Source organism: Macrosteles quadrilineatus, unplaced genomic scaffold (assembly GCF_028750875.1).
Source record: "Macrosteles quadrilineatus isolate MER2022 unplaced genomic scaffold, UCM_ALF_1.0 Scaffold_2__2_contigs__length_208266976, whole genome shotgun sequence".
Taxonomy (NCBI): Eukaryota; Metazoa; Arthropoda; class Insecta; order Hemiptera; family Cicadellidae; genus Macrosteles; species Macrosteles quadrilineatus.
This window is the reverse complement of record NW_026542595.1, coordinates 154,723,085-154,736,003: the sequence shown is the minus strand read 5'-3', so window position 1 is coordinate 154,736,003 and position 12,919 is coordinate 154,723,085. Positions and strand designations below refer to the sequence as shown.

The window sequence follows — 12,919 nt, the reverse complement described above, 5'->3', positions numbered from 1 at the left end:
ATTTTCAACATACAAAAAAAAAAAACTTCACTCATAACATTAAGGGAATTTGATAACAAATATCTTTCTGCAAATTGAAAAACAACCTAAGGTGAGAAAACTAGTGATTTACACCATAATTAAATTATCTCAATTTGGCTGCGAACTTTCTTTACACCACATTCTGCCATGATTAACACCCTTGTGTGATTTATTTTAATTACAAATTTGTCCAAAAACCAATAACAATGTGGTTGTGAGTGGCAGAGTTGACCCAATTGTTAAAGTGATATAAATCGATGCGACACTAGCGCTCTGCACGGTAGCAGACGACACTAGTTAGTTAGTAGCGACGCGACCGTGAGTGAACATCGTGTCTGTGTGTGGTGATTGTTCTGTGACGAGTTTTAAAGTTCTACAAACATGGATTGGAGACCGGTTATTCTTCTGTGCTTTATAGGTAGTGTACAGTTTTTGCTCTAAGCTTTTAAACTTAGTAAATTTAAAGGTATGTAGTATATTGTAAACATTAATAAAATTGTCATGGATTCAGTTTATTTTTAACTGATGCAGGTGTAACCACCAAATCATTTATTTTAATACCATTAAATCTTTAATTTATTATCATAAAAGTTAAGTTTATAGATCAGTTTGATAAGTTAAGAATATTTTTTTTTTTAGATATCAGTTGGTCAGAATAGCAAAATAGGTCCCTTACAGGAAACCTGCAGCCAAAAGCAACATTTTTGTCATTTGAATAAATAATGGTGTTTATTTATGTTTTAAATAATATTGAATTTAATAAGGTTTTATCCACGATCCGTATAGAATGGCTTAAATAGAACTTATTTTTGTTCTATGAAGAACATAATGCACATATTTCCTTAAATAAGCTTCAAATGTCTAATATGAAACAACGGATAAGGGGGAAAATGTAATGAAGCAAACTGGAATAGCCTAAAATACTGTAAGCTGAAAAAAAGCAAACTGCAACAGAATGTATTTCATAGATTTCTCAAATTTTATTACATTTTCCTACTAATATCATTGACTATTGGATAGAGAAGTTTTTTTATTTATAGTCAAAGGTAATATACTACCTGAAGACCAAAAATATAATTTCTTCACCGTATTACCACTGAGGCTATTTTATTTTCAACACATTTCTTTTCTTTTTTATACAAGTTTAAAAAGTTAAATTTGATATTCGTTTATGACACTTTTCCACGTATACTTCTTGTCAAATTATGCAGGTATTGCTAACCAAAAAAGGTGTTTTAAACGTCAAATATCCTTAAGATTTAAGGACCTAACAAAAGTTATCGTGGCTACACATACGCGTGCGCACTCACACACCTTATAACTGTGGCTTAAGTCCCTTCAGTAAAGAAATAAGGTACCGTATATACTGTTCTTTTCTATTGTATGATATGCTGTGCTGCAAACATTAACAAAAAGCCTGCTATTACAAAATGTCCGACTAGTAATCTTTTACAATTTTTCTTAGATTATAATAAGTTTTATACATTTTATAAAATCACCTTATTAATTCAATGTCAAAATAGTATAAATGATGAATATTACGTTTTAATCCCACTAACTGTCCCAATAACTATTACAAAAAAGTAGTTTAAGTTATATAACAATACTCATGCATAATTAGTTTTAATTTCGTCAAGGTATTTGTATTTTCGTTTGGTTAACTCCACATTGTACTTATAAATTTAGGTTTAGTGTGCTCTAAAATACTGGTAAGTATGTGCCGAAACTATATTGCAATCATTAAAATGTGTTTGTTCTCTAAAAAAGTTAATAATTACAATGTTATAGTTAGAAAGGCAACAGTGTTAGTTTGACATTATACCTATCATTCTAGTGTATGAATTGAATCGCCCAAGTCACGACAAAACTGCGAAATTATTTCAGAAGTTTTCTCATTTTCTATAACTAAGTCATGGGAAAAGAATGATTTACGTGATACCATTTCTATTACAAATGAAATTAGTGTAGCTAGTACTTCAGGTTTGTTGGTGCATGGAGAAGACATGTTTATTTTGATAAAATTGCCTAGAACTAATTATGTATGTAATTTTACTATGGTTAAAGCTTTTCCAAATTAAAAAAGGAGAGAGGATGTCTGGTTTTATCCAGACTCAAAGCTTGATAATGCACACCATGCAAAACACTTAATAAATGAAACTGTGTGACATAAGAGGGAGAAACGTAAATTTTGACAAAACAGTAAAAGTGGAAAATGTCAAAACCACACTACTTATACCTGTTGACTCGGTTTCATTTTTTATTGTTTATTTTTATTTTTTATTGTGCGATAACTTGTAATCATAAACTCCAGAAATTAGTAACATAGGTTCAAATTCATCTTATCTGTAATAAACTACGCAAAGGTTTTTGCAGTTTTCTTCTTATAACGTAAAACAAAAACTCTATTTCATTTAAATCTAGTTGTGGAGAATACTAAACTTTAATCCTTCAACTGATATCTGAATTAAAGCTAAGCTTTGTAGGTTACGCTTAAGTACAAGCTTTAACCGTGTAATAGATTATTTATAGCCTCGTTAAACAAGCAACTCGTAGCGAGCAAAACTATCAACGCTGCGGTACACCTAAATCTTCCCTAGCGAGGCTGACTGAGTGGTTTTTACCGCAACACAGCGTTCAATAGCTACATCCACCGGAGATTAACCGGTTTACGTGCGGTTAAACTGTGGAATCACTTCGCAGATCACGTTACATTAGTAGTTAGGGTACGTATTTATTTTCTTTTGAAAATTCCGAATAACGTTTATTGTGTACAGATTCGCAAATAGTTGGATAAATGGTAGCATATGCCTACTAAAGTCTAAACAATATTTACCTTCTTACTTCATAGTTTATGAGCGCGCTGTGATTTAAGTTTTACAAATTTATTAATCTTTTTATTTTATTTTACAAACACAAAAGTTAAATTAACAATTTTGTAGACAGTTGTAAGTGGTTGTATGTTTACTATTAGGTTTTTTTTACTTCACAGATTTAACTAGAGTTGGAGTTCAACAGGGATGAAACAAAAACAAATTGACCACTAACAATAAATCGCTTGTTATTCAAGTTGGCTCCGAACATCTAGTTCACATTTATGTCACATTTACGCTAATTGTATTTAACCTGATTCCAACTCTAGTCTTCTAGGCAAAAAATACACCATAGAACGCACCGACACCCATATGGGAAATATAGTAATTATTAATTTCACAGCGAAAAAAAAATTGACTTTCTACCCTATTTACAGTCATGTAGATATTCTTGGTCAAACATTTGGTTGCTTAGATGTAGTGGAATTAAAACTGTTCCCTGTCCTGTGTTATATTTAGAAGACACAAGAGTCGGGCCCGTAGTCAACGTGGGAAGGACCAATTACTGTAATAGATGATATCACATCACACCACACGCTGGTGATGCTCCTGTACGCCGCGGGACCATGTTCTGTGTCAATGGAGAAACGGTGGGGGGGGGGGGGTATCAAATGTTCGGTTCTTTGTAATTATGTTTAACGTATTCAATGAACCCCATAAGAAGAGATATATTTTGCCTGTTATAGTGTTCGTATAGAACAAGTAACTTCTTTCAATTTGTATATTGTAAAAAAGGAAAATTCTAACCCTATTGTAAAACCTTTTACGCCACACTACATTATTTTGACGAACTTCCCACGCAAGGATTTAGTCCAGAAAACAGCTGTTTGCCGCCAGCTTATTCAAATGGGGTTTCATTGCGTACTACTGTGCTGCAATGAGTTTTGCCGGACACCAATCAGCTGATTATACTGTATTTAGGTGGCAGTGAGTGGTTATAAACAAAAACATAACCTCTCTTAGAGGTTATGACTAGTGATTTTTAGTCCTTTAGTTGGTGGAAATATATAAGGATTTGTACGGATTTAGTAGTATGGCGTAAACTATCGTACGTAACTCGTCCAAAATGTGTGTACCGGACTCGTATGGTAATCCCGTACTCGACTTCGTCTCGCACGGGAACGACCACACTCGTCCGGTAAACACTTATTTTCAGGACTAGTAACGTAATATACTATTACGTCATACTATACTGTTATAGCTACTGCCAAAATGGCAGTAAACTTAAAATAGTATATTACGTTACTAGTCCTGAAAATAAGTGTTTACCGGACGAGTGTGGTCGTTCCCGTGCGAGACGAAGTCGAGTACGGGATTACCATACGAATCCGGTACACACATTTTGGACGAGTTATGTACGATAGTTTACGCCATACTACTTAATCCGTACAAATCCTTATATATTTCCACCAACTAAAGGACTAAAAATCACTAGTCATAACCTCTGAGAGAGGTTATGTTTTTGTTTATAACCACTAATTGCCACGCAAATACAGTATAATCAGCTGATTGGTGTCCGGCAAAACTCATTGCAGAACAGTATTACGCAATGAAACCTCATTTGAATAAGCTGGCGGCAAACAGCTGTTTTCTGGACTAAATCCTTGCGTGGGAAGTTCGTCAAAATAATGTAGTGTGGCGTAAACTGTATTTTATAGTCTATTTGGAATTAAGATGCAATTTTAAGACTTATTTATTTTTCGCATTTTTTGCTCTAAACTCTTATCTTGTTTAGGAGCTACATGATAAATTTACACCGTAAGTCATTTTTGCAAAGGCTGTAGCTCCTAAACGAGTAGGTTTATAGAAAACATTTTGAAAATTAAAAAGTTTTTAAATTGCATTTTTATCTGAAAACATGATAAAATATAGACCGTTCTATAAGGAATTTCAAAGTTGGCCTCCATTTTAGAAAATGGGGGCTGAATTTCGAAAACCTATATTCATATTTTTAACTGGCACAAAAATAAAGGAATGTCTTTCGTTTAATGTTTTCTCCAATTCCAGCAGTTTTCGATGTCCCAACGGTGGCCTCCTTGGGTTGATCACCCTGTAAATAACATTAATGAAAAAATAAATGCTTAAAGACAGAATATACCTACACGTAATGTTAAGTGAACTAAGATTTGAATTGTTTCAATTAATTGTCTTTAGCTGGTCCAATATGGTGTATTTTGTCTATGGGAGTTTTTTTGTTGGTTTTTAACTGAACGAAGCTGTGCTCGAATTTCGCTCTGAACAAGTGTATTGATTCAGTTTTAATAGTTCTACTCTTAGTGTCGAATCTACACTAATTATCCAGTTCATTATACATTCACTCTGCATTCATGATCAGCTTTAACATTATATGAAGTTTGTTTTTGTCCTGTTAATGCAATTAAGTGAATTATGTTCTGTAAAAATATGTTTGAATCCCGTTTCAATTAAAAATTCTCTTTACTTAAAGTAAATATAAGTGCCTTAAGTGCCACTATAGTTAAACTATAGTGGCACTTAAGGCCCCACTTTGAGCAGCAGATTTGTTTCTTAAAAAATCTGATTAATATTTATCATAACACAGAAATAGTTGTAGGCTATATTGTTACAGAGGTAAGTCGATTGTAAAAGTTAAATACATTTCAGTCAATTAAAGGTTAATTAAAATTAAATTAAAATTAAAAGTTATACAAACAAAGACTTGCCTTTATAGCAAAAATCCAATATTTAACTAAATAGGATAAGGTCGAAGGATGCGTGAATCATAATAACAATAAACATGCTTATTCAAACCAAACTATGAAATACATTACATATTTTTATAAGATAAGAAGGGAAAATCCGATAGAAAAAAGCTTAGTAAATAGTCAAAAATCATTTTCTATCATTGAAAAAAGTGTTTAAGAATAATCTGGAAAATAAAATATATTTTGCGTACCTACCATATTTATGCCAACTTATGCAACTCCATAAAACAACAAGCGATTACGTGTTCATCGCTGTATACTGTGTGTGTATCATGCATACATATAAGATCCAGTAGGTTAACTACCAAACCTCATATGATATTCAGTCGTTGTATACAATTTCTGCTCGTGTATGCGGTTTTACTAATAAAATGTATCGGAAAATATTTCGCCTGAGATGAAAATAATATCAAACAAGTGTTTTATATATTTTTTGTAATCTTATTTGAATACATTCACGTAGGCTATATAAGATAGTGTGAAATGCGTTCAGTTCCGGAGAAAATTGTGCTTTTACTTCCACAATTAGGTGAATTATTTACAGGTAAATGCTAAAAAAAAAAACACAACAATATATAACTGAAACAACATTTTTAACGTCTACACCTCTGAATACCCCTGAATTTTTGGTACACAACGTGAAGTGTCACTTTGATTCACACAAACAAAACACTTTTGCAAGCCCTCTTTCACGTTTCAACATAAAATATTCGTCTGACAGATGAAGTATGCACTGTTACTAAGAGCCAAAGCGAAGATCTTCCTTGTTGTTTTAAAGAGAATTGAATTATTCACGTCAGAGTTTGTGGTTGTGTTTAGAGTTTTTAGAAGGTTTTGACGAACGCGTTCTAATCTGCACAAGCTCGATAGTGGAAGACTGGTAGGTTTTCTTTTAAGCTTAAAACATTCGTAAGATTTCAGTAGCTAACAATTTACTATGTGATTTTTCAACAATCAACTATCATGCATCCTGGTTATTTTGCACAATGCATGGCTAACGTACTGCAGATATTGTAAATCGGTTTGAATTCTTGTTTATATTCGGTCAGGTAGTGTAACTATTCTGAATAAATATGTTGAAAAATACGTTTGAACTTCAATAAAAATAATCTAACGCTTTTGATTTAGAATATGGAAAATGAAAACTGTTGTAGGTACTGTAGTTTACTTGTTTACGGATATATATTGATAACATTTGGCAAATTTATTTATTTCATCCTATACTATTAACGTATGGTCAAAAACACTCTTTACCTTCCCTGTAGCAGCAAACCTAAGTACTCATTAAATCTAATGTTATTTAAATTGGGAGTAAAATATGTCTTATTTATGTAAATATTTTAGTAAAAATGTAATCAGACAAGTTGAAATTCGCTTAGTCTGCAGGTTTGCTGCGGCGGGGGTATTAACAATATTATGCCATACACTAAAACAACTAACAAAACCCAGGTTGAAAAAAGTAGAACATTTTTCATAAGTTGTCATTTGAAAATGTGCAATCGAATATCAAACACGTTTCCCAAGTACATTTCTAAAACAATCCATAAGTTGTATTTAAATTTAGGGGGTGAAACAGTTTTTAATACCAAGTTTAAAAAATCTTTTGGTAAGCTGTACATCAAGCTTGTACAAAGCTCTCTATAACGTGAATAGGATCATTTATGTATGCATGTTTCATTCAAATACAAACTCTGGTTTAATTAAAACTGTGCTTTAAGCGGAAACTTTAATAACCGGTCTAAAGACAAGTTTGGTCGATTGGGCAATAAGTGCAACATTGGCTAACAGAAGCCTGTAAAGTGACGCATCCCCACAACTTACTTCCGCGTCTGGGCAGTGGTCTTGTCATAGTCCGAGTACAAGATGTCAACACGGGCAACTGGTCAGTGGTCAGATGGCCAATAGGGAACAGCTGTGTCCTTCACTTTCCAGTAAGACAGTTGCCGTAAACAGAACATAGCTTCATTTATCATAAGAGAACAGTTTCTTTAGCTTAAACGAATAAAGAATTATGGCCTGTGCATTATTATTGAGTAGAGCATGATTTAGTTCTGCTTAATTGTTTTACAATAAACCTTGTGTTTACTTTATGATATTTTTTTATAGGAGTGATACTATAAGTATGTTGAAATTTTTTTTCCAAAGGGATTTGTACAAAAATTAACATTTTCGTCATAATGGTGTACGTCTGTCATGGCATACCTTGATAAACTGTTAATTCATCATGTAATTTATTTTTTCAATCGAAAATATAAGTAATATAAATTTATTAGACTGATTAAAGAATCATGAATACACAGTTGATATATTCGGTAAAGCGATAGAAAAGGCGTTGTCTTTAGATTCATTGAAACTCAAGAGAAAACAGCCTTGTAGTCGTTAAATGAGAGGAAACTGAGGGAACCGTCTTAACCTGATCTTTAATTTAAACGAAGGCTGACAGTTGAACAACTGTATCGTTTTCTCCTGTTGTAACATTTACATTTAACATCTCTGCCTCTTCTTGCAGTATCCCGTCGAAAGGAAGCATTTTAATCGTATGTTATACACTATGGGCGTTTTGAATGTGCATTTTAATAGTAGTTATAGAAGTATTACTATTGTAACTAAAATATTGTTTTGTTCTTTATACAAGTAAACATTTTTCATGTCCACAAAACGTATTCAATATACTAGATTCGGACGGTTATCAACATAGCAAATGCATTATAATCAATAAAATCTTGAAATCCAACCAGTTGTCAGTTGTAAGCTACGAAATAATTATCCTTGTAAAGTAAAAAATCTTACATGTGAAACCTGATAGTTCTGTTGAACAGACTTAAATAAATGCAATGATAGTCTATTTTTTATGGGTAAGTTATTATTTTAAAGAATCTTAATTATTAATAGATCGTAAAAAATGCCGTAGGCCTACTTAGTATTAAAACTTATTAAAATTTGTTTAGCCTAAAACAATGGAATACCTGTTTGAGTTGTTGAAAAGGGCTTCCCAAGTCGATATGTGACAATGAATTGAATCCGTTGGAGGCTTATAACGCAATTTTTATTTTATTAAAAATATTATCTTTTAATAAAATGAATTAGGCTTTTTGTAAAATCAACAGTTGTTGTTGCTGCAAGAATCAGATGCGGTCATTGACCCATTATCTATTGTAAAATGCAGTGGACCTTCTTTATATCATACCAGTGCATTAAACCTAACTGAATAAAAGTAACACATTTATCATTGATCTAATTTGGCAAATAGGTCATCTTCAAAATAGGTAATGTCGAATGTAATAAACTAATGGGAAGATATTAGATGCCCATTATGTTGTTTCAGATATTTGAAAACAATTTTAATAGTCAAATCGATGGATACTTGATACATGATATATTTCTACAGGAGTTAGTTCATTTTAGGTCACATAATCTTTTTATTGATTAATTAATTAAATGCAATTTCGACAAGATCGATTAAATAAATAAAAAATCTAAGATACCCCTTCGTTCCATGCAGGCATGGGAAGTTTAGTTTTTGTAATATTTTTGTTATGAAACGAAAAAAGAACTACGAAAGCATTGAAACCCATATAAAATGCAGTAATAATTTGTAATGACACAGGGCATTGAGGCAAAACAAGCTTCTCGTTATATCTACAAGCGTACACGTTCCAAGTAAATAACATATTACAGGTTCAACACGTTTGTAACTGGAACCACCATACCAGGAATCGTTTGTATTGAGTTTGCTCTTAACCTCTAAACCACAATTTTATATTTTTAACGTTTTCTGAATCCTGTCTTAAATGCCTTGTTAGGAGTTTGATTCTGTACTTCAAAAGGCTCTTTCGTGATCTAAAAATAGATTTATATAGATTTGTAATTAAGTTCTTTCATTATTACACATTTGTTGACACATTTATTTTGAATAAAGACAGTTTCTAGAGAACAGTTCAAATATGAAATATTGGAAATAAATGCACAATAACATTTTCACTTTCGATGCTAGTTATAAACAAGTAGTTATATACAACTGTTATAAAATTGTCTTAAACAATAACGTATTGATTACTGTCTAGGTTATTGTATATTATTTCTCAATTTTCCTCTACTTACTACGAACGAATTATCATGCGCTTTGTTACTCATTTGGCATCATTAAATATTTTAGTTGTTTGGTTTAGAAATTATATTTGTAAGTTATACAGAAACAGTATGTTTGTTACATGATAGGTAAGATCAACTCCAAACTGTTTCTTGTTCAGCTCAGTGATTGTTATAAAGCATTACTTATTTAAAAGCCGCAAGGAGTTAGACAATGAATTATATTAGTTTAAGTTTAATGCATATCATATTTAGAAGAAGAAAATAATTTGAGTAGATGCTTAACTAAATACAAAATCTTAATGTTTACTGTACTAATAATAACAATGTTATTGTTCAACTTATAACATCATAAATGTGTGATAATTAAATATCAGATATCATATATTCGCTGGAAGTTTCGCGCAACACAATAATACAATTATTGGTAACATGATATTAGTTTGTAATCAGTTATTCAAGGTAGACTGGGTTTATACGGTTAAATAAGTCCTCAGCATGCATCGAGGTAGTGTTTCGCAAACCATAATACGTTTACCACATGTAACTACTGGAAGTTCTGACGTGTAACAAACAATAAGTTTAGTACCTATTATTTTGTTCAAAAGTTTGAAGAAATTGAAAAATACTTCATAAATATAAACTTTATAGAAATGTTTGAGAAAATTTTACCTTTCAAAATAATTGGTATCTAAGTAAAGAATTACCTCTGTGTATATTAATAAGGCCGGCATTTAACAATAATTTCTAAGTAAGTCCTATATATATATTTAACAAAATGTTTTTATTAACTGTTTAAAAAATCACTTATACTCTTACTTACTGTAAATTGTTCCATGATATTATTATGTTTTCTACATTCGTTAGATCAAGTCTCTCCATTCTCAAATTGTCTCTAGTTTTTAATGGAAATATGCGTATTTGAATTGAGCCATAAACGAATTGCACTAATGTCAATTAATAATGTATGTCCTAAATGCTAACATTTTAGTCGAGTCAAACTCACATGATAAATTTTCATAAGTTAAATTATATGCCATGTCACATCAACTATCTCAGTAGCAAAAGGCTAGATGGAAAATAAAACTTTGAGCACTAGTACACACAGTGTGCTCAAACAACTATGTACATTTTAATCAAACTTGGTATTCACTTAGCTACCAGATTGCTAATTATGCATAATAGCTCAATGTAAAAAAACCAACGTATTGTATACAATTTCGGGTAAATATAATAAACAATCATAAATCCAGGTCTTATCCATACCTTAATAGAGTAATGAATACAAGAAGTTTTTAATTCTGCTAAAATGATTCATATGAAGTATCTAAGTATGAATACATTTTTATTATACAGGGTGTTTCAGAATTAGTGTCTGATATTTTAGGGTATTATTCCTGGTAAGAAACATATCCAAATATCATATTTAAACAGTCCGGAAGTCTTTATTTACTCAAACAGCCGCCATTTTGTTTTTTTCCTTTGATATTTTTTTAAAAGAGAATGGTAAAATATACGGAATTGAAACTTTGCATAAACATTTCTGACTACTAGGCAAAGCTACAAAAAAATATGATCATTTTCCAAATACATAAAACAAAATGGCGGCCATTTAAAATTTTGTTTCTTAAATAACTCAAAAACAGTTGATTTTATGAATATTTTACAAGAATAATTTCTTTTTAGGTAATTTTATTACAAATCGATTGACGTCTTAATGTTTACAATTGGACGTATATTAACTGAGATATGGCAGTTTTAATGATACGTGACCACTGGAGGTTAGTTGTAGTGCATGCGGCTAAAGTCTGCCACAACAATGCAAGGCTCCGCATGCACTACAACTAACCTCCAGTGGTCACGTATCACTAAAACTGCAATATCTCAGTTAATATACGTCCAATTGTAAAGATTAAGACGTCAATCGATTTGTAATAAAATTACCTAAAAAGAAATTATTCTTGTAAAATATTCATAAAATCAACTGTTTTTGAGTTATTTAAGAAACAAAATTTTAAATGGCCGCCATTTTGTTTTATGTATTTGGAAAATGATCATATTTTTTTGTAGCTTTGCCTAGTAGTCAGAAATGTTTGTGCAAAGTTTCAATTCCGTATATTTTACCATTCTCTTTTAAAAAAATATTAAAGGAAAAAAACAAAATGGCGGCTGTTTGAGTAAATAAAGACTTCCGGACTGTTTAAATATGATATTTGGATATGTTTCTTACCCAGGAATAATACCCTAAAATATCCGACACTAATTCTGAAACACCCTGTATATATTCATGACCTATAATCCCATTGTTTGAACCATTTGCGTCTAAATCCAATAAAAAATTACAGACAAAAAAACAGAAATACAAGAAATATTCTTATAGGTTTTTTCAGTTTTAAATAATTTTATGATATATTGTCATTCATAGATTAACTAAAGTATACATTGAGAAACAATTGAGCTAAACATAATTAAAATGTTGACAAAAAACTGAACATAATATTAAAATTTTAAACAGAATAAAATCTAATCTTAAACGGTCTCGTTGTACATATATTTTAGATTGACACAGATTTTCTACAAGGGTGGTGATTGGACTGAACAGGTTAAGACAAACAAAGAGTCTTTGTTACCGGATTAATACACAACGCAAAAGCACAGTCCAATCGCTCAGAAGAGAATGCTTGAGCGACTACATAGATACATAGGTACATCATGGATTGCATGTATTGCATCTGAGACTGACAATAGCCTTTAGACACAACTGGGATAGCTAGGCCTACTCTGCAATGCTTCATTTCACTTCCTATTCCTATAGTAGTCGATTATTCATGCAAGCTGTTTCTTTAATTCCCTCTATACGCATTAGGTATGTACGAACTCTTAAAGATATGAGTTGAAGTTTCTTTTATATATATGCCTATTGTATTTAAAATGCAACTTTAAGATTAACAACGTGAAAAATCTTGGTTTAGAGGGTAATTTACATATATTACTCTCAGTTCGTTACAATAACTAAGTTATAAATGCTCATAACTTACTGTAACTGGTTATAATTATCAAACCTAGAGCTTATCGAAAACAGATTTTTGAACAGGTTATATAACCACTGTAAAAATATGATTTTGAATGAGATTTTGATTTACCAAATTAACATAAAACAAACAAGCATTAATTTAGAGAATGAGACAAAATGATGGATGTGTGCTACATGATACT

At 31.3% G+C, this 12,919-nt stretch overlaps 1 protein-coding gene across 1 annotated transcript in view; it reads left to right on the top strand.

Moving 5' to 3' along the window:
- Positions 1–327: 327 nt before the first annotated feature.
- Positions 328–12,919, top strand: part of LOC128987333 (limbic system-associated membrane protein-like) — a 96,133-nt gene continuing 83,541 nt past the window's right edge. Inside the window, exon 1 of the mRNA XM_054408122.1 lies at positions 328–439. Within this exon, the coding sequence (XP_054264097.1) occupies positions 403–439 (37 nt within the window). The 5' untranslated portion in view covers positions 328–402. The remainder of the gene's footprint in view (positions 440–12,919) is intronic.